General features: G+C 51.1%; 1 protein-coding gene across 1 annotated transcript; it reads right to left on the bottom strand.

Moving 5' to 3' along the window:
• Nucleotides 1-1,547: 1,547 nt before the first annotated feature.
• On the bottom strand, nucleotides 1,548-24,402 carry RBP1 (retinol binding protein 1). The gene is made up of 4 exons (XM_017641388.3): nucleotides 23,988-24,402; nucleotides 23,323-23,501; nucleotides 3,544-3,645; nucleotides 1,548-1,793 (listed from the first exon to the last, which is right to left on the bottom strand). Exons 1-4 carry the CDS (start codon nucleotides 24,058-24,060, stop codon nucleotides 1,740-1,742), a joined length of 408 nt encoding a protein of 135 aa, XP_017496877.1. The 5' UTR covers nucleotides 24,061-24,402; the 3' UTR covers nucleotides 1,548-1,739.
• Between the last annotated feature and the right edge of the window lie 491 nt (nucleotides 24,403-24,893).

The raw sequence follows: 24,893 nt of genomic DNA on the forward strand, positions 1-24,893 counted from the left end.
TCTCACCTGGCCCTGGTTGGCTAGCTCATTATACATATGTGGGCAATACATCCTTACTGACTCTATATAACGAGAGCTCTGCCCCATGCTCTGGACGACATGTTGGAAAAGCTGCACAGCTCCAGGAGAGTAGAGACTGGAGTGGTGGCAGCACTGAGGACAGAGACTGAGACGGCTTTGGGGACAGAGAAGCCCAGAGGCAGAGACCAGCTTGCTGCATGCAGACTCGCTCTGAGTGGATGGGATTCTAGTGACTGACCTGCCACCATGGAAACAAAGTTGGATATAACCCTTCCACCCCAAGAATGTTCCATTGTCGTTCTTTGGTTTCACTGAATCCATAGTGAACGTGTCCGGGGCTGAAATCCATTGGCAAGACAGAGGGGGCTAGGTTGTCCCGCATAGGAACACGGGTCCAGGGCAGTGATTCTCATTCTGGTGGCATATTAGAATCATTGGGGGTGCTTAAGAAAAATACTGATGCCTGCATCCCACCTCAAGATGTTCCAGTGTAATTGGTACTGGGGAGCTGCTGGGTATAGGGAATTCTGAAAGCTTCCCAGGAGGTTCTAGTGGTTAGCCAGGTCTGAGAGCCACTTGTCTAGTGCTTGGCAGTCCAGAAGTTTTATGTGCATTACAGGCTTCATAACCAACCTGTACAGGAGGTAAGGTAGATTATTATTATGGTTTTCTGGCTGGAGAAATGAGGTACAGAGTGCTGTGGTATTGCTCTGTGAATGGTGGAGCTGAAATTCGAACTCAGCTTATCTGACTCTTCACCCAGTTCTTCTTCCAAGGGGCAGGGCACAGCCTAAGCAGACTTGATGTCATGGAGGTTCCTGATATAAGTTTTCCCTATCCATGATCTCCCACCTCCTCACTCACCCTTCAGTTTCCCTGTGTTTCTTTATTTAAAGGCACAATGAGCAATCAGTTACATTTTAGTGTGAATATGAGGCTAATTTCCCTCTTCTAGGGAGGTTTGCAAGTTATGCCTCATGTACAACAGTGAAAAGGAAGGCCTTACATCAGCCCATAAATGACGTGGCGATGGTTTTGAGGTGGTGAAGTATGTGTTCATGACATCTCTGAACTCAAATCTAATTGGTGATTGCCTTTAATTAAGGTTCACCTCATTCTAGCTTTTGGCTTACAATTCTATCTAGTTCCATTCATTCACAAATAATTTTTAGAGCATCAACTATGTGTACTGTGAGACATCTCTGTTGATAGGTCTCCTCAGCTAGGCTGTAAGTTCCCAGGGTGGAGGGCATCTTCTGCTTCTGTGGCCCTTGCTATACTTTGGCCCTGACTGGACATGTAATGTGGCAGGTATTTAATACACAGACCGTGTATGAGTGTCAGGGCACACACCCTGGACCCAAGCCTGGAGAAAAGCCACACAGGAGCAATGTCAGGACTAAATTTGCAAGCCTGAGGCTGAATTTCTCCCTTCTGCCCAGGGGTGGCATTGGGAGAAGTGGGCTTTAGAGGTCCTGGAGAAAAAGTGGGCACAGTAGAGTTTTGAAGCTTCTTGAAAACACATGTCTTGAGCAGGGAACACTTTAATTGGGATGGCTTCATTTTAAGAAAAGGAAAAGAGACAAAGCTGAGAGACAGACTCTGCTAAGGAATGCCTGGGGGTAGCTGGACATTGCTGCCGCAAGCTGTGCAAAGATGGGGATCCTGACTCACACATCCATGCCGCTCATTCCTCGAGGCCAAGGTCTTCTCAGGCTTCAGTGCACCTTCTTGAACACTTGCTTGCAGACCACACCCTGTGCTCTCATCTCCTGAAACGGAAGCAGAAGCTTGTTGGGGACCAGAGCAAGGTCCCTCTCTGGGCTCAGTGCATGTAGGGGCAGGAACTCTGAAGTTACTCTGTGGCTGTTATTTTTCCCCATGAATTTGTTTGAACTAACCACTTCCCTGGAAAGTCAGCTGAACTGAATCCGTGGAGAGCAGGCTCTGTGGGCCCTGCAGACAGAGCTGGCCAGGAAACAGAATGGCTCAGAACTGACCTTTGATGCCTCTCGTCTCCCTCCCACCTTCAAGAGACCCAAAGGCTTCCAGAACCTCAAGTCTGAGCCTCCAACAAAGTCTGTGCTCAGGCTTGGAAGAAATCAGGCCCAGACACACGCCTCGAGCCCCAAAGGGCTCAATAGGTCGCCACAGATCAGGGTGGCAACTAGCACAGTGGTTCCAAGCTTCAGCTGCACATTAGAGTCACCTGGGGAATTGAAAAATGCCTGGGTCCCAGGCTAGACCAGTTATACTAGTATCGTAGTGGGTGGAGTATGGAAATTGCTATTATCCAAAGCTCCCCAGTAGTACTAAAATGTAGCCGAGAAAGCCTGTGCCCTGCCTAGAGGGCAGCCCTGCTGAGTGCCATTGGGGGGATGAGTGCACAGCCACACCTTCCAAGGTGGGGGTTTTTTTTGAAGGAGGCTGAAAATCTGAATATTTATGTAACATCTCCTAATTTTTAAATTGTTGGCTGAAGAAGTTTGGAGCTCATTCAGTCAAATAAATAGGCCTGTGCCCCCAGTTTGCAACCTCTTGCATCGAGCCACAGAACCATTGAGCTGAAAGGGTCAATTGAAATCACATCATCTACCCTGATTGCTCTGCAGCTGAGGGAACAGTGGCCCAGGGAGGAGGCTGCCTCAAGGTCAAGCACTGCAGACCAGGCTCTCTGCATTAGCCTAAGCTGCCGTGGAAAACAGCACCCTGGTATGTCTCTTCTCATCTCTCACATATCCCAAAGCTCCTGCAGACCCTGATCTTCAGAACTCCTCTGTGGTGGGATGGCATTTTGCAGACGAGGCTGAGAGAAGCAAGGCACCTACCCAACCCAAAGGCACCCAGGGAGTCAGGACTAGCACCCAGGTCACCTGGGCAGGCTCCCTTCTCAGAAGGAAGGTGGATGTGGAGGACCAAAAGTGCAGAAGGAGTTGATATGACATCTCCTCTCAGAGGATGTGTTACTTTAGCCTTCCAGGGTCTGAGGCCCCTTCCTCTGGATTTGCCTGCTTTTCCTAGACGATGGATGGAGTAGGTCCCAGGCTGGAGAACAGCAACTCACCTGAGCTGAGAAAGGCTTCTCTTCCCGACCTAGCTTGTTGAGATCATGCCTTAGAGAAGCTTGGACAATTCTTCTCGGATCTGGCCTGCCACAAGTTGGCATGGTGATAGGCATCATTTGGGATCAAATTTTAGTTCTGCCACTTTCTAGCTGTGTACCTTGGATATGAACCTCACATCCTCATCTCCAAAATAGTATCATAACAGTACCTGGCCCAAAGGACTGCTGAGAGAACAGAAAGATACATAAAGCAAAAGGGCTAAGCGCCATGTGATGCTTTGCAGGTGTGCCTCCTTGCCTCCTCCCTCTGATTGACAACTGGGTTAGCCTGGACCTTGAACATGCATTGCTCAGGTTTGAAAGCCAATAGTCTTCACCAGGCCCTTGGGAGAGATGCTTCGGAGCAGAATCAAGGCCCAGCCTAGCCTGCTTCACTCCCCGCCACCGTCCCAATGTACCAGGTGCAGCTCGTCACCCTCAATCCACTGGGTCCAGCCGCGTCCCTCCTTTTCGCCCTTCTGCACACACTCGAGCTTGTCCCCAACCCAGCTCACGGTAGTCTGCCAAGCAAAGAAAACACAGCTGTCAGTCTTGAGCAAACAGCCCCTGGAGGCCACGGGGTGGGGGAGCAGCTGCAACCTTGATAACCCAGGGTGTGCTCAAGTCAGTTTCATCATAGAAAATTGGTAGCCTAATACTCCCTCTCCATTACTGTGCTCTTATTAAAGTATGCAAATCAGTTTCAACAAATTTCATTTAAAAGGGTAATTAGGAAAGAAAAAGTCATTAGGGTGGGGCTCTCAGTGCAAGGCTAAGAAAAGGGGCCGGGAAGGGAGGAGGGTCTTCTGATCGCTGAGCAGGCACCAGGTGGGCAGGGTGAGGGCTGCCTTTCTGCATCTTGGGGGAAAGAGGCAGACATCTCAGAGTACCCCATCAGTGCATTCATTCATTCATTCCCTCATTCACTGTTTCAATCTTTGCAAGGTCTTGGGACACCCAAAGACCCTGCCCTTGCCCTCAAAGAGAATGACCATCATCTCAAGGAGAATGACCTTAGATATAACCAACTATAGGTACAAATGGCAGCTAGCACTTCCAGGCACTCTGTGCTGTCTCTGAATTCTCATGACTGTCCATTTGGAGCATGGGTTAGCATGTCCGTTTTAGAGAGCAGGTTAAGGAATTTGCCAAGTTCACCCAGAGGGTCCATGGCAGAGCCAGATCAAAACACAGATGTGTAGGGCTCTGAAGTCCTCTCCTCACTGGACTACCCTGCTTCCTTAGATGCCCGAGTACCACCAGTTATAGACCAGAGACTGCGGGAGCCCAGACGACCCAGGGAGGAGGAGGCTGTGAGAGGATGTGCCAGGCTGGGCCTTGGAGCCCAGGAGCTGAAGCAGAGGAAAGGAGGCACTGGAGAGGGGTTCTCGGTGGACCACCAGGGACAGGCACAGAGATGTGGCAGGATAAGGCATGCATAGGAAGCTCCTCGGCAGGTTCCAGGGAGCCACGGGGGAAGGAGGAAGCTCTGGCTGCCCTGCCGGCGCCCACTGCCAGCACCCACCCCCACCACCTCAGAACCTCACATCTCCCCTGAGTACTGTGTGCTCACCAGGGCCTGCGTGTGCTACAGGGGAGCCCAGCCTGTGCCCAACGGAGATCTCACAGTCTTACTGGAGAGGCAAGGGCGCACCCAGAAACACAGGGCACAAGGCATTGGAATTTAGAGGCAAGACAGTCCAGGAACTCATGGTCTAGGCTGGGACCAGTGTGCATGTGCAGGGGACAGTTCCCATATGGGGCCACCCACCTCCTTTTAAACAGCCCTCCATACAGGGCCATTCTACATTATGAGCCCTGCCTCCCTTCTGCAGCGGTCAGCACTCCGTTTGCCCCTTCTTCACTGTGTGGCTCTGGGCAAGTCCATTTCTTCTGTGGGCCCCACTGTTTCTATCTGTCATATGAAGGGGTCGGAGGTCTTGGCTTTACAAAGATAAGGTTCTAGGATTCCTGTGTACCTGGCCCTGCTGCTGAGAGCGAGGACAGTCAGCAACAGCCAGATAAGGATTTAGGAGAGAAGGAGAGATCTGGGAAATGGGTGTGAAGAGGGGCCATTCCCTACAGGGGGACCACCTCCCCCTTCTTCCCCAACCCCCCCTCCCCCTCCCCCCGCACCATCCCTTCTGGGCTTGTGGATCTCTTTTGCCCTGTGCTGTTAGGATGAAGCCTGTAATGAGCTGCAAGCACAAGGGTGACAGGTGGAGCCCCCAGATTTGCACAGGAATAAATCTGACATGTGCTCCTGCAGCGTCTTCCCACAGGCAGACAGGCACAGGAGGACCTGGGGTGGGGACATCTCCTCTCCCTGGCCCACAGATCACTTGGGGCACATATCCAGCGCCGAGCCAGAGATAAGTTCCCACCTCCAAGTCAGAACACGAAATTAATGTCTGGTGAGGTGTGTCACAGGTAAAGACACTAATGACTTCAAGCCACAAGATAACATGCCCAATCACTGGGTGCCCTGTCTGTGCCACACCTGTGAGGGGAGTGAGGATTGAGGAATCAGACAGTTCTCAACTTCAAGGAGCTCTAAGAACACCTGGATTCCTCATCAACTGAGCTTCCTTCATGTGTTTACCCAGATATCTACTCTGCATACTAAGGGCTCCAGACTCCATCAGAGGCCAAGAGAGAATAGCTGGTTCTCAGGGCAATATAGACACTTCCTTGACCAGAAATACTAGAGTCAGTGAGCATATTCATACCTTCTGTACTGGAAAATACAAAAAATGTTCGAGAACATAGTAATGCAATACCTGTGATCTCGCTTCCTCAGAGATAATTACTCTGACATTTTGGAGTATTTCTGTCCAGCCTTTTCTTCTATTAATACACATTTATATTTCTGTCTTAAAAAATTAGGATTGTATCATTTATGCTTTTGTACTCTAGTTTCTTCAATTTTGCACCTCAACAAATATTCTTCATAAGCATCATTTCAATTGTTACATAATATTCAGGAAATGGCTACATAATTTGTGGGGCAAAGCCCAAAATCAAAGTGAGAAGCTCCTTTTAAAGGAGTGGTTAAGAATTTTCAGAGAGTGACAGCAGTGCATTAACCCAAGCAGAGGCCCTCCTGGGTGTGGGGGCCTGTGTGACTGCACTGGTCCCAGGCCCACGAAGCCAGTCTGGTAGTGTTCCATTGTATATACAGAACAGTATTTATCCCATTCAGATTCTTGGGTATTTAGGTGATTTATCATTCTGTGCTACTATAAAAAAGCCTTCCTTGTACACTTTTGAACACACCATTTCCTTAGAATAAATTTGCAGAGGACTACACGTATTTTTAAGGCTTTTGATAAGCATTGCCAGCCAGAGCTCCAATAGGCTCACACCTGTTTTCTTTCCAACACCAATGTCAGAGAATGGATGTGAAAGAGATATTCATTAATGGTAAAGCCACCTTTTCTCCTGGGCCACTGTGTTGCCCTTTCCAGGTCACTTGTCAACTTTTCACAGGGACCATTTGGATAGAAATAATAAAAATACCTTACCCAAAGAATGACAGATAGCAGAATTTCTGGCATCATGAGAGAGAAATAGAGGGAGCAGAAGGCTGTTCAGGTGTAAAAAGTCCTGTCGTAGAGCCCCACAGATCAGATCCCCAGAAGAGAAGGATCCCTAACCCACAAATGCTGTCAGTTTCCAAAGGAGCCTCTTTCTCAACCCCAAGCTCCTGCTGACTGAAATCTTTACTGAGTTGGACAGAACAGGGACTATTCTTGCCTGTATTGGATATACAGAGGCTGAGCTCAGAGAGGTTCAGCGACTTTCCCAGTGTCATGATGCCAGTGAGGGACAGAATTTGGGCTAGAACATGGGCCTTGCATGACTCAGCACCCTGTTGCTTCCCAGCCCAGGGCAGGGGGCCCCGCAGATGTCTGCTAAAGTCTCTGGGGGCTACAAAAAATAAGCGGGCCTCATGCTAAGACTCTGAGCAGCCCCCAGGAGGAAAACCCTTCAGTTCAGTCTGACCACTGCTGGGTGTGGGTCCCAAAGGCCCCTTCCCTACAGATCGCCACAGAGAAGGGCAGAGAAGTGCCAGGTGTTCCAGCCCGGGGGGCAGCAGGTGCTGGAATCAGGGGCAGCGCAGGGGCTGTGGTGTCTAGGAGGGCACCTCAGTCTCACAGGAAACATAAGCTAGCTTTCTAAAGTGGGAAGGCATTCCAAACAGAGTGAATAAGGATGAGCAAGCTGGTACTGTAGAAGGTATCCTGTAGATACAGAGAAGGAACAAGGCTGGTGGGCGGATGGGGCCACAGTGCCAGCCTGAAAACTGGGGCTGTGGCCTGGAGTGTGTTTCCAATGCCTCCCAGTGTGGCCTCACCCTCGCACAGCCCTATGGCTCTGATCTGCTGGGGGGACCATCAGGGACAGCACTCACCACGTGGGTCAGGGAATCCACTGGGCTGTCCTGTGTACTACAGAGGCCTGGCAGCCCAGCTGTCATTTACACGGGGCCCCTGGGATCTGCCCTCTACCGCTGTACACCCTCCACTTGTATGAGGTTGACCCAGTATCATCAATAAAGAACATGTTCCTTGGAGTGGAAAGACCCAGGCCCTCTGTCCCTAGCTATGTGTAACAACTTTGGGCAATGGGATTAGCCTGTCTGCACCCGTGTCCCCATCCACAAAAGAGGGATTAATGGTAGTGCTGTGGCAGGCTGTTCCCCAGGGGCTCACACAGCATTCACACCCTTGTGAAATCCCTGCCCACATGGACCCTGGGCCTGGCTCTGTGACCTGCTGTGGCCAATGGGCCATCAGCAAGCACGATGCAAACTGTGCCTTCATGAGCGCTTGCATGCTGGGGGCCTGTCCTCTGGCACCCTCCCCTCTGGGAACCGAACTGTGCTTTCAGGACATCCAGGCTATTCTGCTGGAGAGAATGGTCATGTGGAGAAGGTCTGGAGGATGAGGAAGAGAGGTCACCTCAGGACAGCCAAAGCACCCCAGCTGAGCCTGGAGCTGACAACAGTCACATGGAGCCAAGGTGCTGCCCAGTCAACCCACAGGATCATGAAGACAAGCGGCTGTTAATTTGTTAAGGTTGCTAAATTACTAAGTTACTCATGTCAGGTGTTATTAGATAACCAAAGACCTACTTCACCAGACTCTGCTGAAGATGAGAGAAAATATATATAAAATACAAAGGGCTGGCACCTGAGCCACTAGGTCCTGGTAATCATAACATCCACAGCTTAGATAGGATGGGATTTGCTTGTCGAAGTTGAACAATACCTGACCGTTTTGTTTTCTTTTTTAAGTGGGAGAAAAGGACATGCTTTTCATCATGGCTAAGTATTTCAGAAGCCCCTTCCCTTCCAGGAGTTTGGGTCCAAGAGGAGATCTTGCAGGGGCTGCGGGCTGGGCTGGGTTGGGCACCCAGGAGCCCTAGGATGTCTGCTGCCCCTAAGATTTAATTAGCCTTTGTTTAAGCTGGTCTGTTTAGACACTCCCCACTGACAGCTGAGACAGCTCCAACGTGATTTGTCCTCCCACGTTGCTGCCCCTTATCCGCTTTTGATGGGCATGGGTTTTTCTTTTTAAGCTTTGTATCCTGTGGGAATAAGTCAGCCATTGCCCGGGGGATTTGATTTGTTCTAAGAACAGAGAAGAGGGGTGGGGGGTCAGGAAGGGTGATTGCCTAAAACTGAAGGAGAGGAAATAAGGGAAGAAGTACTGTTGGGAGGGGACTGGGTGACAAACAAGGGTCGCTTGTTTCCTTATGACACAAAACATAACTTCTGATAACAGGCTTCCCCAGGACCCAAGCACTCATTCTGCGACCTCCCGGGTGGTAAAGCCAGCCCCCTTGGCTAGACCAGGAGCAGTGATGTCTGGGACAGGGATTTGGCTTGTCCTGGGATGCCAGACGAGAAAGGGCCTTTCAGAGGTCATTCGATACTGTCCCCTAGCTTGGGCACACACCACTGCTTAACCCGCTTCATCAGGGTCTGCTGGGGGAACTGCCGGCGAGGGGGCTCCTGATGCTATTCAAGTGCGCAGGAAAGCAGGTGCCTGTGGGGCCCAACGTGAACCCGGGACAAACTGGGGTGGACAGGCAGGGCTGCCTCACCCACACCATGAGCTCTGGAGTCCACCCTGGAAATGAAGCCCAGACAAAGCCAAGGGCAAGGGGGATGTATGGCCACCTACCAGTCCCCTCCTAACAGTAAGTCTCACCAAAAGGACCACCTGAAAGTCTGCAAACAGGCTGGAGCCCAGGCCAGCTGGCTATAAAGAAACATTTCTATTAAAAATGAACAACCTTCAACACTTCGGCCTTGTCAGCAGATTTCCCAGAAAGACATGCGCCAATAGATGAAGACAGCTTTGCAGCACTCTGGCAAGGGACTGTCGCTTCAGAAGCCATGATCCAGCTCCCTTGACAGCTTAGCGACCCCAGCCGGCCCTGCTACAGGGGGAGCAGTGACACAGAAACCTGGGTTCCTATAGGCTGTGGGAGGAGGCATGCCACAGGGAAGTCTCAAGGTTCCCTTGCCCCATGCAAGTGACCTGTCCTGGGCATAACAGACTATTCCCACTAAATGGACCCATCTCTTGGCAGTGGCCCAGTATGAACCACAAATAGTGGGATTCAACTTGGCTGCCAAGAATTTGCAACATGCATTAAAGCTCCCACATCCACAAAACACCCGCTCCAGTGAGCAGGGGGGATGACCAGCCTCTGCTCTCTACACACTTGTCCACCCAGCCCTAGGAGGCCCTCTACTTATGGACCCAACTCCCAGAGGGCTGGGACTGAATCTCACTGTCTCTGTGGTTCCAGGACCAAGTCATAAGAGGGGTGGCCTTATCCACGGCAATTCTACCTGCAAAGGCCAGAGCCAGGGTTGACCTAGGTCTGACTTGAAAGCCTGTCTTAAATTTGGGGGTGAGCAGGGTGAGAGGGAAACTGCAAAACCAGATAGTGACCAGATGTTTTCTATACATGATGTGAATTCCTAAAAGATGCAAATGGACTGTTCCTCCTCGAGTTTGATTTTAAAGTGGGCTTTGCCCTTTGAAGTTTCCTGGGATAATAAGAAGGTTCTCAGCCTCTGGTACCTGTGTTAAATAGGTGAGCGGATGGGCAGGGCAGGGAAGGTAACAGAGAAACAGAAAACGTGCCAAGGGCCAGGTACTGTGCTGGAACTTTCTGTAATGTTTCACTTGACCTGCTAGCTTTGGAGCTGGTAAAAATTAGGCTTAGTTAAGGTACCAGCTCAAGCCACACAAGGTTTAGAGGTTGAGCCATCACTTAAATCTATTTTTCTGGCTGAAAGTCCACTAGCTGCCCATCGAGCCAGGCTGGGTGAGTGAGTATGCTTCTCTCCTGATGCATTCCTAGGGGCTGGCAATTATCTAAACTTAGCACATTTGAGGGGAAAAGCCAGTGCACTCTAACAGCAGATTAAAACTAAATTAATAAGGCCTTAAAAGGTGCATGAGTAATTAGAGACATAACAGCTGTTAAAAGTAGCTTCTCCAGACCAGCGTTGCCACAGCACGGCCTTTGAGAGCATGAGAGAGTGCAGCTCCAATGCCATGAAGAAGCTGACCGCAAATGATACCACAATTCTTAGCACAAACAAAAGGATAACATGTGAAGACTCATCTTGACATGTCATTTTTTAAATTCCTTAAACATTCCAGAAGCTGTCCAGGGCCAATTTTAAAACAAGAAACCGTTAGGGAGCTCAAGGCCCCATGAGGCCGAGGTACTGGATGGGGAGAAGGGAAATGGGGCAGAGAGGGTCACAGTGTTCACATGGATATGCACTCGGTCAGTCTAGGGCCCTAGCACCAGGGGCAGCCCAAGGCTGGGCTGGACCCAAGCTCTGCCATGGAGCAGCTTGGGCCTGGAGGGAAGGCAGACATGTAAACTGGCATTGACACTACCTGTATTCTGTGCTGGAATGTGTGATGTGCACCCCATCCTGCCTAGAGGGTCAAGGAAGGCTTCCTGGTGGAAGTAACAGCACCACTGCCAGTATCACCATCACCACCATCACCCCAGCAACATGTACTGAATACTCTGTGCTGGGCAGGGTACTGAACACGCATTAGTCTATCAAGTTGATTCCTCAAACCGCCTGGAGCAGTTTGCACTTCAGCTCATTTTACAGGTGTGGAGATTGAGGCTTTAAGGTCACCCAGCCATGAAGTGTGGAGAGATTTGATTCTAAGCCTATGCCCTTGGCTACTGTGCTCAGCAGGTCATTGATGTAAGCTGATGCTTATGTAAGCACTGGGATTTTGCAGCACAGTTTTGTGCAAGGCAACAACATATAGCATTTACAGGTTCCACACCCGCTCACCAGCCTCGGCAGCTGGAAGTAGATGCAGGGAAGGTGCGGACCCTACTCTCCAGAGCTCACAGTCAGAGAAGACAAGCAGACAGAGAATTCCAGCAGAAGGTCAAGAGCTGGGTAGAGGCAGCTGATGGTAAGGGAAGACAGCTCATCAGCCTCTCTGAAGTGGGGATGGAGGTCCATGTAGGAAGGCTTCCTGGAGGAGGTAATGCTGGAAGTAATGCTGGGATTGACACCAAAAACACAGTAAGTTAGGTCAGGAATTAGAACTTGGAACAGAGGACCAGGGGCTCCCTGGGCTGAGGGAACAGCCTGGACAGAGCACTCAGGGGCTGCAGGAGTGAGGCTTCTAAAAGGGCTCTGCTGGCTGGACTCTCTTGGCACTGCCCTCCCCATGGTGCTGGGTCCTGCACCTCCAGCCCCAGAATTCACCAGGGAGGTCACTCACACCTCTCTTCTTCCTCATCTTTGTAGCTCCAACAAGCCAAGCCTGGTGCAAAGGAAAATCCAGATGTTTGCTTACCTGGCAGGCAGACTGGCTCTGCTCCTTGGGCCAGCGCAAGGAACCAGCCTACTATGGAGCCGCCGGGGGCAGGGGTGGAATAAGGGAGGGGCTGTTCTGCCAGAGAGTGCTCAGGGGGCCTCTGTAGGGCAGAGCCCATCCAAGGCCTCATCACTTTCATGGGTACTTGGGCCTCTATTTTTTTTTATCTTTCAAGATGGACAAAAACATACAGCTCCCAGATGAGAAGAGATGCTGATGTGGTAACCAGGGAGAGGGAGCAGTTCAAGAGCTCTTCAAGAGTCCTGGGGGCTGGGATCCTTTTACTCATTGCAGGATACCAGTGTCCCCCTTAGAATCTATGGCAGAGAAAAGGCACAGTAACAGTTGTTGAATGAATGGCAGAAAACATTCTAGGGGTACTCCTTGTAATTTTTCAGGCAATGCGCACCCTTTTTATATTAAGGCAAAATATCCCAGGCAATGTGGCTGTTCATCCTTCCATAGATCAGCCTTATAGAAGCAGGCTAGCCACCGCAGTGATGTTGGCCCCCAGTTTCTGAGTCCTAGAGTGTACCCAGCATTAGTCATCATGCCCAGGGCTGCAGAGCCAGGAAGATACTGAGTCATGGATTAGATCCTCTTCTGCTGGACTGAGCCCATGGCTGGCCCACAGACACGCTGTGCTGCTATGGATGCTGTGGCTGTTGAATAGCAGCTGGCAGGCTGTGGGTTGGGTGTGGCTGAACCACCAGATAAGGGTTTGCCTGCTTTAGCTGGGCATTCAGGAGGGACCCAGTGACAGCCTTGCTAGAGGCAGGCCTGAGTTGCAATCCATCCCTACCTCTTTCTAACCAGGTGAGCCAACCTTCTGAGCCTCCCCGTCTTCATCTGCAAAATGGGGCCTGTCACAGAACAGAGACAACAGGATGAGATGAAACAAGTGTTGCAAGGACCTATTTCAGGGTTGGAAACCTGAAGTATTCAGGGAGCAGTGGTTCCCCTCTGCTCTTGGCCTCATCCAGCCTGTTCTCTGGGGATGTGGAGAGCCCTGTGCCCTTTCAGACCAGCCCTCACTCATGTAACACCAGCTCTTCTCTGCATGGCCAGGTGCCCCATCACACGTTACCAGAGTTTGTCTTCTGGGGAACAGTTCACAAGGTGAGAGGATTAGCAGTAACCGCTCACAGTGATGGAGCAGTTGACTGCAGGCTTCCCTGCACCTAATCCTTACCACAAAGTAGGTAATGCTTACTTTGAAATTACCCCTATTTCACAGACAAGTAAAGGCACAGAGAGGTGAAGTAACTTGGTTAAGGCCAACCAGTTTGTCAAAACATCTTTGGGGTTCCAAAGCTGAACTGGTGTGACTCAGCCAGATGGCTAGGAGCTGCCTAAGAGGGAGCTGGACTGCGGACAAGCAATAGCTCCCTTCATTTTCTTCACATAGCATATAGGAAGGATTTTGGCATCTTCATGATAGACTTGTGAGGATTAAAATAATTGATGCATGAGAAGTGTTAAAACTGCTAGCACACGGGCAATACCCAACATGAGCTATTACTAAATGGCAAGTGGGTCCTGCAGTGATATGATCAATGACTAAGATTTATATTGTTTGAGGTTCTGCTATTTTTATTTAACACTCATCTGACAAACACACTAGAGCCCACTGTGCTAAGCACTAGAGATACAAAGGTGTGGGCCCCACTGTCGAGAATCTCAAATGTATTAGCAAGCATCGTAGGCACCTGAGGAGCAGCAGCTGCAGACAGGGGCAGTGAGGCAGAGAGGGCGGGGTGGGCTGGGGGGTCAGGACAGCATTGAAGGAGCAGTTAAACCTTAGCCGGTCTTGATCAATAGGTCATTCTCTGAGGCAGAGGGCGCCAGGGATTTATCCTAGGGAAGTGAGAAGAGAGTTGCAAGGGAGGGTGGCAAACAAAGGTGCCTGCAAATGGTGGGATGGGCTGGAGCACAAGGTGTGAGGTAGGGAACAGGGCTGGAGAGGCAGGTGTGGCCATGCCCTGGAGATCCCAGTGCCATCTGGCCTTTACCTGTCAGCTGTGGAGAGCCTTGGGGGTTCTGAGCTGGGGAGATTCCCCATTTTAGGATGTGAAAGATGGGCTGAGGTGTTAGGGGTGATGGAAAGGAGAGCCATGTGAATGAATCCATGGAAAGGGCCAAGCCTGGCACTCTAAAAGTATAAGAGATGTTAATTGTTATTAGTATTATTATTATTATAGGCAAGAGGTATTCAGAGCTGTGGGGATGGGGAAAGAGATGTTAAGAAGGAGAATCTATGGAACTTATTGACTGACTGCCTGTAAACGCTTCTCATTTACCTTCACTGGTCTGTCTCGGTCTATAGGACGAATAAGCCAGTCATCCTAACCACCTGTGTGTGTCTGGCCCTCAGGAGCACCGGCAGGAGCCAGCCCGTTCTGCAAACTACACGAAGTCAGGAGTCGGAGAGGAAGTTGAATTCAAGGGCTATGATTAACCAGTAGTGTGACTCTGGCAGAGCCTCTGAGTCCCTGTCTGTAAAATAGGAGAGTGGTATGTCCTCTCTAGCATTGCTGGGGGGTTAAATAATGTAGGGACAATTTCAGGCCAGGGCCTGCCATGCAGCAGCTCTCAGATGGTGGCTATACTGAAGTGGGTTGTTGAGGATTATTACCACACAGTTACAAACAAATACCTTTGTAAAATGGATTTGGTTTTTCACTTTTAAAATACTTTTCCTGGAATATAATCCCTTAAGTGGGATCCCTGAGTCAGAGTTAAGATGATTTTTCTGACTCACTGTACATTGTCAGATGAAAGATTTTTCCCCTTCATCTTCTGAGGGCAGGGCCTATTCTGTCGTAAAGGTGTCCGACGGGGGTTTTGTACCCCAGGTTCTCCTCCATCTTCACCTCTGCGTCCTCATGCCCACCTTGTGTGTTCAGGTCATCCCAGAGTACCCCCATGCTGTCTGTGGCCCCTCAGGTCAGGAGAAAAGGCAGTAGGAAGGACTCATTAACATCCCTGTGTTAAAGACAGACAGCACTCTACGGAAATTGCTTATTAGAGGAGCCACTAGGGAAATCTTTGGATATTTAACCAAAATAAATGTGCTCTAATGGTGAACTAGCAGGCAGCATGACAGAGGTGGGGGGTCCCTCTTTAGAAGACAAAGGGTGCTGTGTGTGTGTGTGTGTGTGTGCACGTGCACGTGCATGTGCATGTGTATGTGCTCATGTCCTAGCACAACTCAATTTATGCAACAAGGACAGACACGAAAATGCTTCCCAGGGAGGGAATTAATGCAAATCAGGCAAGTCCTGCTCTCAGAGGAGTTTTCAATAAACTCCAAGTCAAATATGAATAAATCCCTGCGCCCATATGAAATGTTAGCAATAGCACCCAGGCTGCAGGGCTGGTTTCCAGAGGAGGCTTCCATGGAGCAAGGGGACCCTGATGGCGGTTAGAAGCTTACCGCCTCTGGAGGCCTGGAGCAGAGGATGAGGGGGCTTCCTGCCCCACTCACCTCTTTTGGTTCCAAACCCTGTGGGGGGTTGGCTCTGAGGGCCTAGAGATCCTGAGGGGCGGTAAACCAGGGAAAAGGAGGTTCCTTCGCTGAGCTCACTCCTAGGAAGTGGCTTCAATGACTGCTCAGACCCATCTGTTCAGGATTTGTGGAGGCAGGTATGGGGCTGAAGGTGAAGTCCTGGGCCACCACTCCTGGCACACTCAGGCTTTCCCTCAGGATCCCCTGTCCCCTGCACACCCGCACACCAGCCTCCTGAGCAGGGCCTGTTTTGGGGTGGTAGGGGCCCAGGGAAACAGTTCGCGCCCTGCCGCCAGGCCCTGCTCCAGGCCTTGCCCACCTTCTCCCACCCCCGGTGAGTCCTGTGGGCTCTGCCGCTACACAAGATTCATCAGAAACAAAACCCAGCCCTGACAGACCAGCAAGGTTTAGCGGGAGGAAAATGTTCCACTCTGCTGGGTACTCACTGTATGCCAGGCACTGTGGTAACAGTGTGGCATGCACACAGCACACTGAGCTTTCTAAAGCATCTTCCACCCTACACTCTTCCAGAACCTTGCCGTGTCCCCAGTGCGATGTGGAGTCCTTCCACCAAACACAGGCAGGCCTTTGTGACTGCTTCAGCCAACAGAATATGGCAAAATGGTGGCTCTATGACTTCAGAGGCTAACAGATCATAAAAATGTCACATGCTTCTGCCTTGTCCCCTTGGCCTCACATTCCTGCTGCGAGGAAGCTCAAGCTGCAGTACAGAGTGAGTGTGAAGGAACCATCTGGAAAGCAACTCCTCCAGCTCCCCGCTGATGTGACATGCAGCTGGGACCAACCACCCCCTCTGGGCCCCGCCCCAACTGCAAATTCCTGAACAAAATGAACAACTGTTATTATTTTGGAGTATGGGGCCACTAGGTTTTGGAGTGGTTTGTTATGTAGCAATAGAAAATTAAAATAATTCATTCCCCCCTTTAACTTTCACAATAATCCCATCAGTGTACTACCAATGGCTCCTTTTTACAAATGAACTTTCCCCAAGGAAACCAGCTGGAGGGTGGGCCCAGGAATCAAATCCAGGTCCATCTCAAAGCCAAAGCTCTTAACTGCTCTGTCGTACCCCACACCTGTCCAGTGCCCACACTACTGGTATCAGTCACTCAGACTTTTAGCTGCAATCCTAGCAGGCTGTTCCATGCTCGGTGTCCCAGGCAGGCCCCACCCACAGGACTGGACCACATCTCTCCACTTTCATTCCTTCCCTGACCTGGGCATGCTTATCCGGGCACCCAGCGCAGGCTCATTGCAGTGAATCATTCATTACGAGAACATCACAGAAACTTGGGTGTGGGCCAGCTCACTTCCTCATTTTTCTTTCTCTCTTTCTTACTAGTTATCAAAATCCTGGTTGTTGAACCAGCAGCAGCAGCAGCATCTGAGAACTTGCCAGAAAAACAAGTTCTCAGGCCCCAGTCCAGACCTTCTGAATTGAAGCTCTGCGGGGTAGGGCAAGCTCAAGTTTAAGAACGACTGCTCTAAGCATGGATGTGGTTCTTAATCCATGTTCTGTGGACTCTGAAGGTCTTAGCTTGTTTTTAGATGCAAGTGACAGAAACCAGTTCAAATGGCTTAAATGGTAAGAAAGGGAAGGCACTGGCTCTTTCCCAGTATATGAAAAGTCTCAGAATGGTGGTAGTGCCAGGAGCTCCAATGTTGAGTTTCTCTCTTTCTCTCTCTCATTTCTGCTTTTCTACTGGCTTTATCTTTTCCTTCTGTTGGATTTCTCTATGCCAAAATGACACCCATTTTCCAGATGTGAAAACAGAGGCTATGATGGGTCCAACCATTTAAGGTCACTCTGTCAGTTAGGTAATAGAGGAGGATGCAAAACCAGATGTCTGACTCCAGTAACCAGGGCCCCTCCACACCCCCTGCCTTGTCCATCCTGTCCGTGTTCACCTCTAGATTGCCATGAGGCTCCCTCAAGGAGCTGAGGTGCTGGCCCCCAGCAGACCTCCATGGAAGACCTTGGAGAGCTTTATAAATAGACTAGTTAGAATCCTTTCTCTGCCACCAGCTGGCTAGGTGACCTCGGCCTGAAAAGTTTCTTCACCTATCTGAGCGTCAGATTCCCATCTATAAAATGGGCATAAGGATATTTACTGAGCCAACAGTCATGGGGACAACAAGAGAGAAAGTGCTAAAATCACTTGGTGCAAGTATGGCACCTTCTACACGTTCTTTTCCTTTGCTCCTGCCTAATGAAAACCCCAGCCTAACAAACAGTGTTATTCTTGAAAGCACCTTTGTGAATTTTATTTGGGTTGCTTTAATCCTTGTTTTTGTAATCCTCAAAAGCATGCTGCTGACACCGACTGCAGAGGTCAGAGAACTAAGACGTGAAAGAGACTCTGTGTTTCCACCCTGGGAAGGATCCAGCCAAACGCAGGCTCCCTGATTTGGGTGGGGCAACTCGCAGGAGGCTCCCAAACCCATTGGCATTCTCGGCTGTGCAGCCCAGAGAGTTAATTCCACCATTGCTATTCTGTTTTTAAAAATAAGAAAAAAAAAAATCTCTTCAGTGAGGTAAGGATAGGATCAGAATGCTGGCGAGAGTTTAAACCACAGAGTTAACAGCAGTTTGGTGGATTTCACGCCATGTATAAGTGGCTGCCTGGATGGAAGTAAGGAAGTCAGGAAGGGAAGGGAAGGGAACATAGGTGGTTGAAAAAGAAAGAACTCAGAAAAATTTATGAGTGCCAATATGTGAAGATGCTCCAGAAATAAGACTGAGTGAAAAAGCAATGTGCAAAGTAGATTTCCTTCCCTTCTTTTTTTTTTTGGTGGGAGACTTTTAGATAGAGAAATTGATCAATTGGCCAGTCAATAGAAAACAGCTTCTATTTCGAGGAAGACTTCCGGACAGATCCACCAGAAACAGTGACAGTGATGACCTCTGGGGAGTGGGAAGGGGTCCTTTCCTCTGCAGTCCACTCTCTCCTGTGCTCTTTGAGCTTCTTTCCCTTTTACAATAAAAACAAAGAGAGCCACAGAGGGCGGAGGGCTGGAAGGGGAAGGCAGGCCTCTGGAAGGGGTCATCCTGAGTTCAAAGCTGGACATGAGGGCGAGGCCTCAGTCAGGGGGAAGGCTCCAGGCTCTAAGTGAACAAAGCTGCCTCCCTCAGGAAAAACCTGACCCCCTGTCCATGGTGGGGTGAAAATGGCCCTTCTGCTGCCTCCCGCAGAGCCAGGCTCACGGCTGGGATTCCTGGGTGAGGCTGTCTTCTCCCATAAAAGCGGCTCCTGCTGGTGGGGCGTTGGGAACAAAGAGCCTGATCATTCCTCATTCTGAGGGATTCCCTGGCTGGCCCAGGAGTGGGGAGCATTATTTGAAGTTGAGAAGCACCTCACTTTTTCAAGGTTCCTCACTGTCAAAGTGTACGCCTGCTAGATTCAATAAATGACACTGGCTTAAAACTGGGATTTCATTTTAGTAAATAAAGGCATGCAGGAGGTAGTGGAGAAAAACCAAGACTGGACTATATACATTTCCGCCAAAATGACATTCCTTGCTGCTTGTGGGTCATGCAAAATCTGAATAGAACAGACTGGAAATGTGAGCTGAGTGACCCCCCGGCTACACAGTTCTGAATCCTGCCACCCCTCAGCCCTGTGAGAGAATGCAGTCATTTCAGATGGTTCTGGGCAAGGACGGGTAACATCCATGGGGTCCTGTACACCTGATTTCATAGTTCTGTACTTTTTATAGAGATGCAGGTACAGAAGGATGTTTCTTTACTCCAAGGCAGTGGTTCTCAAGCTTTAAATCAGAACCACCAGGCAGGCTTATTGAAACCCAGACTGATGCCCCCACTCCAAGAGTTTCTGATTCAGTAGGCCAGCCTGTGGCTGGAGAATTCCTAACAAGTTCTTAATGTTGCTGCTGGTCTCTGCTGCGGGAATCACCAGTCTAGGGAGCCCATGGCGCAAGCAATGACGTATGGCCATTTGATCTTTGACTTAAGAGTATTGGGGTGGGGTGAGGACTGGAAAACAGGAGGACGTCCCATCTAAAGGGAGCAACTGTGACAGTGTCCCAGGGATCCACACAGCACAGGAATGAACAGGCACCCAGTGCATTCAACAATTTTGATTTGTCTAGGTAAGAATAGCCAGAAATAGGCATTTTTCAGTGAACGCTAACAATCTTTGGCCATCTTTGGCAACTGGCTCTGAAATCTTTCAAACATTGTGCTGGCCAAGCAAAACACATCTGCTGGCTGATTTCACCCTCTGCCAGCTGTTCTAGGACACAGATAAGTTTCCCCTGGAAAGAGGCAAGATCAGAGATTTTGAGCCAGGAAGCCTCTGGGCCCTTAGGGAGGGATGTTAGCCTGACCACACCTCCCCCAGCAAGGGCTCACTGCAGCTTGTCAGAGCCAGGTCTGGGCTCCCTTGCGGGTCCTCCCACTCTCCTCTTTCCCAGACACACCCTGCAGTCCAGCCAAACTGAAGTCTTTGCAGATTGCTCCTCTCTCCCCTCCAAAACCCCCTTCCAACCAGGCCTTTTCTGACCTCTGGGCCTCTGTGCCATACTCCTGTCCCTTCGCCACATCTGTCCTAATTCTTACTTTTCCCCTAAGGCCCCGCTCAGTCATCACCTCCCGGAAACCTTCCCTGGCCACTGCTCCCCCACCTGCAGCCCTCAGCCCACTGTTCCCATCACTGCACTGGGCTATAAGTGCCCAGAGACATGTCCAGGAGGACTTGCTGCCTCTGTGTGCCCAGGGCTTAGCCCAGGGCCTGGTGTGGGTTCTGAAGTAGCATTTATGTCCTCTTGGCTTCCTCTCCTCTCCAGTGATGACCATACTGTTTGCCTGGCTACTTCCTGTTTATCTTCAGGCTCAGACGAGCCTTCCCTGACCTCCCAGGCCCAGGAGGGGGGTCCTTCTGCCTGTCCTTCCCCATTAGCACAGTATGGCTGCTCAGCTCTGCCTGCCCCCTCTACATGAACCCCATGAGGACAGGAATCCTGTGCCATCCACAGTAATGCAGGGGCTGCAAGTGCTTGTAGGACCGAGGAAGGAATGGATGAAACAGATGAATGAATGATCCCAGGTGAGAAATGAGACCCTTGTGAATAATGTGCTGCGAAGAGTCTGTTAGCATGAACCCAACCTGACGATGAGAAGAAAGTGGCCTCCTCCTGGTAACTGCCCCTGGCTGGTGGGTGCAGAGCATGTGGAGCAGAAGGGACAGGGGCAAAACTCATCTTTGGTAACTGCTGGAGTACCTAGTGACTTCAGCCAGTGTGGCCACCTGGTGTGCAGCTCTCCCTGCATTCACATGTCTTAGGCTGGATAGTTTCTCTAACTATTATCCTATACCCTTCCCCAGCCATGCTCTTTGCTGTAGCCCACCATCGAGCTGGGCAGTCCAGAGAAGGGCTTCTGTGCAATGCAGAGGAGCAAGGGAAGAGGGAGCAGAGAGCCATCCATTCCCCCAACAGCAAGCTGAGTGTGTGCCATCTGCTTGGAGGGGCTGCCCTGAGTCCTGGGACAGCAAAGGTGACTGTGAGTCCTAGTTCCATTTCATCTAGGTCGCCAAGCTGCGGGGCCTCCTGCTCTGTCCACTTACCACTGGCATAATGCTGGGTCAGGAAGAAAAGACAGCCATGTGCCCTTCCCTTTCTGTCCAAACCACACCCCCTGCGACTCCTTTTCTTTTACTATTAGGTGTGGAAGTCACCTGCTCCGGACCACTTCTGGGACCCCCTCTGGGGGCTCCCTTTGTCACCACTGGCCACACTGTGTTCTGTTAGACTGCGAGTTCCTGGACATAGGGGACTGTGACACACTCCCGTTTGTCCCTGTGTCTGTACAGGGATCAGCATGTGAGCAAAATGGAAGGTCCAGTGCAGCGGCTGATGGCAGGGACCCTGGAGCTGACAGACCAAATTCAAATCCTCCTCTGCTGCTTACTTAACTTTCCCAAGGTCATGCAACAAGAAATCCTGCCTCGGTTTTCTTATCTGTAAAATGGGGTTGAAAATGGTGCAGAGAAGATTGAGTTAAAATAAAATGTGACCAGTACCTGGTGCACAGTAAATACTTGATGAGTATTAGCTAGTATCACTAGGTGTTCAATAAATGTCTCATGCAATAACAGATGAGGGCAGGAATGAAAGAGCGGAGCTAATTAGCCAAGCAAGTACAAGCCAGCACATTCTGGAGGCTGCAGTGACCCAGACAGAGATGTGCTCTTGTGAGGACCTTGAAAGTCAGCTGGGGACAAGGACTGTTTATGGTGCAGCTCCATGCAGTGGGCCAAGGAGTGGACCCTGGGCACTGGTCTGAAAAGCAGGCCCCCACTTCACCAAGGCAGACCGCATCCGAAGGTCTCCTTTCCCGCTGTGAGCCTCTCTGAGGACTAAGAGGCCTTGGGCCTTCTACGGGCACAACCTGAGGCTTTCCTAGGACAATAGTGTTTTATCTCCCTAGTGGCCTCTCCAAGGACACCGTGCTAGCTACCACTTCTCCTGGCATCGTTCCAAAGAGCAGACTCAGATACTAACTCCTGACCGCCTTCAGATGAGTCAGCAATGTGGGGATGAGCCGTCCACACCCAGGGCTCTCTATCCGTAGACACCAGCCCTCCTTCAACCACAGTCCTAACACTCCTCAGCCATGTGGTTTCTGTGAAGGCTACCAGCAGAGAGGAGCTTTGCTGGGGGCAGGAGAGTGTGCTTCAAAGTCCAAAGGCATACAGTCCAAATCTCATCTCTTGCAAGTCTCCTCTCTGGGAGCCTCAGTCATTGTGGACTATGGCTGCTCACTGGGCTGAGGTGGGAAATAGCTGGATCGCTGAAGGACACATTGCAGACCCTCAGTAAATGGGGTTGGGGAGAGGAGAGCAAGAGCCTCCTCAGTAAGCAAGGTGGCTCCCTGGGGTGCACACGAACTAGCTCTGGACCCAAGGCTGAGAAAGGAAGGCCCAGGGCACCCTGCCTTCCCAGCAACCCGAGAATGTTGATAGAGGCCTGGGGCTGACCATCCGCAGTCTGCTAGGCTGCGCTAATTGAGGTCTCCTGGTCACCAGCATCCCGCCCTGGGGGAGGATAGCATACTCCCCACCTTCCCCAGCTGTCTGCTCTGGCCTGGCCTGAAGTGGTACCAACCTACTAAGTAGGTGTTGGCCGCACAGTTCAAAGCAAGCTCAGCTGCAGGAGGATACGGTGGGAATGGGATGGCCAGGAGCCAAATCCCAGTATGGGGAGGAGGATGGGCAGGTTGGAAGGCTTCTGGCAGAGATCAGGGTGCCCTGTGTCCCAGAATGGCTTCATGCTAGGTCATGCAGCAAGTTTATGCTTCAGAAGGTTTCCCTGTATTTTTTGTTCTTTTTTCCCTTCCTCCAACAGCCCACAGGCAGCCAGAAAACAGAGTCAACAGATTTACCTGCGTTTCCAGCCCAGCTACTCTGGGCGTGGTTCTTCAGCTCTTTGAGACTGTGTCCTCATCTGTAAAATGGGCGTTCTTATACCTCCCTTAAAGGTTGTTGTAAGGCTTAAGTGAAGTCAGCTGTATAAAGCACCTGGCTCAGTGCCCAGACACAATGGAGACACAACAAACCGTAGCTTTCACAACTATTACCATCTGGTTTGGACAGAGGGGCATGCTTGGTGAGTCCCTGCTGCCTGCCCAGAAGCTGTGGGTGAGATCTCAGTCCCTCAGAGCACAAGGTCCTCCTAACTCGCCTCTCAGAGGAACTAGCCCAGCCTTTGGTCAGGTCCCCTGGGCAGGAGATACCCTGACATGTGCAAATCCTCACCATGCACTTGCGGTCATCTATGCCTGTCAGATCCTCCTCAAACTCCTCCCCAATCTGGAAGTCCATGATGTAGTTCCTAAAAGTGCTCAGCGTGCGGATGATCATATGGTCGCCGTCCTGCACGATCTCTTTGTCTGGCTTGAGCAAGTTGGCGATTTTGCGCAAGGCCACATTGACATCTGTATAGGTGCGGGGCAGAGACGGGTAGAGAGTTAGCCAGAAAATTCAGAGAGCTGTTCCCGAGGTAGCCGGGCCCCAGGAGCCAGCTCCTGCCCGGGAAAAGTGCTGGGGTTCCCTGCTCGCTTAGTCCTGTGTCTCCATACAGCTGTCTGCCTTTTCTTTTCTTCTTTTCGTTCTTCTTTTTCCCCGCAACAAAGTTTTCTGCACTTACTAGCTTTTTAAAAGCAAAAACTAGCAAACCTACCCCTGCTTTCCTAGTGAAACGATCCAAGTCTAGAGCCAACAGTCAGAGGTCTACCGCCAGTGAACCCTAACAACCCGCATTCCTCAGTCCACACGCAGCCAGCTGGCCACCCTGGCAGCCGCGGTAGCGGCCGCGCTCTCTGCTGCCCGGGTGCCCGGTCGGCAGCTCGTCCCGGCGGAGGCGACGGGCCCAGGCTTGGGGGGCTCCGGGGAGGGGGCGCCCCGGCCGCAGGGCTCCTTACCGAGCGCGCGCAGGTACTCCTCGAAATTCTCGTTAGCCAGCATCTTCCAGTACCCGGTGAAGTCGACCGGCATTTTGGGGAGCGCCTGGGGCCGGACCACCACGCAGCTGGCGCGAGCAGCTCTTGGCTCTGCCGGGACAGCGGCGGCCGAGGAGACCCGAGCGGTGGGGGGCCCGGAAACGCGCGCCCGCCGGGGGCAGGGGGCTCGTAGGGGCGGCGACGGCTGGATTCCAGGCGCGCACAAAGCCCGCGGGAGGATCTATTGTAGCTGTCGCTCCTCCCCCGCCAGCGGGGACTGGGGCGGGGGACCTTGGAGGGCCGGGTCTGCTCCTGGCCCGAGGCCACCTTCATGCAGACCTTCAGGTCGCCACTCGTAAAAGGAAGAGGAAATGGCCTGGGGGTGGGATGCTTTATTTGCCCCAACTCTTCGGTTTCTGCGGGATTCCTTCAAAGGCCCTGAACTTCTCCCTCGGCTGCTGGGAAACAGTGTCCTCGGGTGTTGCTGGAGAGGTCAGGGAAAGAGGCCACTTAAAGGCCTTTGTCTAACGCCCTGTTGGCCGGTGGGCGGCCCGGGCGGGGAAAGCTGGGCAGTTCAACTCCGGGCGAGAAAAGTGAGGCGCTCTCCACATCACCCCCTCTCCCCCGCAATTAAAGCAAACTTCTTGTTGTTTGAAATAACTATGGGGCCTCTGGATTGCTATGGTGCGCAGCGATGTTTTAGATCCCTTGCTTCATGCAAATATAAGGCATTGTCAAGATGCCATTGAGTTTTCCCTCTCCTTGCACCTCAGGCAGCACAGTACTCCGCAGGGTTCTGCACTTTGCTTTTTTTCACTTACTGTATCCTGGACACCTGTACTTAGAAAGCATTCCCATTTTTTTGCAGGATAGTCCATTGTTTATCTA

Source organism: Manis javanica, chromosome 3, assembly GCF_040802235.1.
Source record: "Manis javanica isolate MJ-LG chromosome 3, MJ_LKY, whole genome shotgun sequence".
Classification (NCBI taxonomy): domain Eukaryota; kingdom Metazoa; phylum Chordata; class Mammalia; order Pholidota; family Manidae; genus Manis; species Manis javanica.

Excerpts from the sequence above, each read along its gene's own strand:
- RBP1 (XM_017641388.3), bottom strand. The coding sequence starts at position 24,060 with ATGCCGGTCGACTTCACCGGGTACTGGAAGATGCTGGCTAACGAGAAT. Across the intron at positions 23,502-23,987 it reads GGAGTACCTGCGCGCGCTCG|ATGTCAATGTGGCCTTGCGC; the intron begins GTAAGGAGCCCT and ends GCACCTATACAG. Across the intron at positions 1,794-3,543 it reads AGGGTGACGAGCTGCACCTG|GAGATGAGAGCACAGGGTGT; the intron begins GTACATTGGGAC and ends CTTCCGTTTCAG.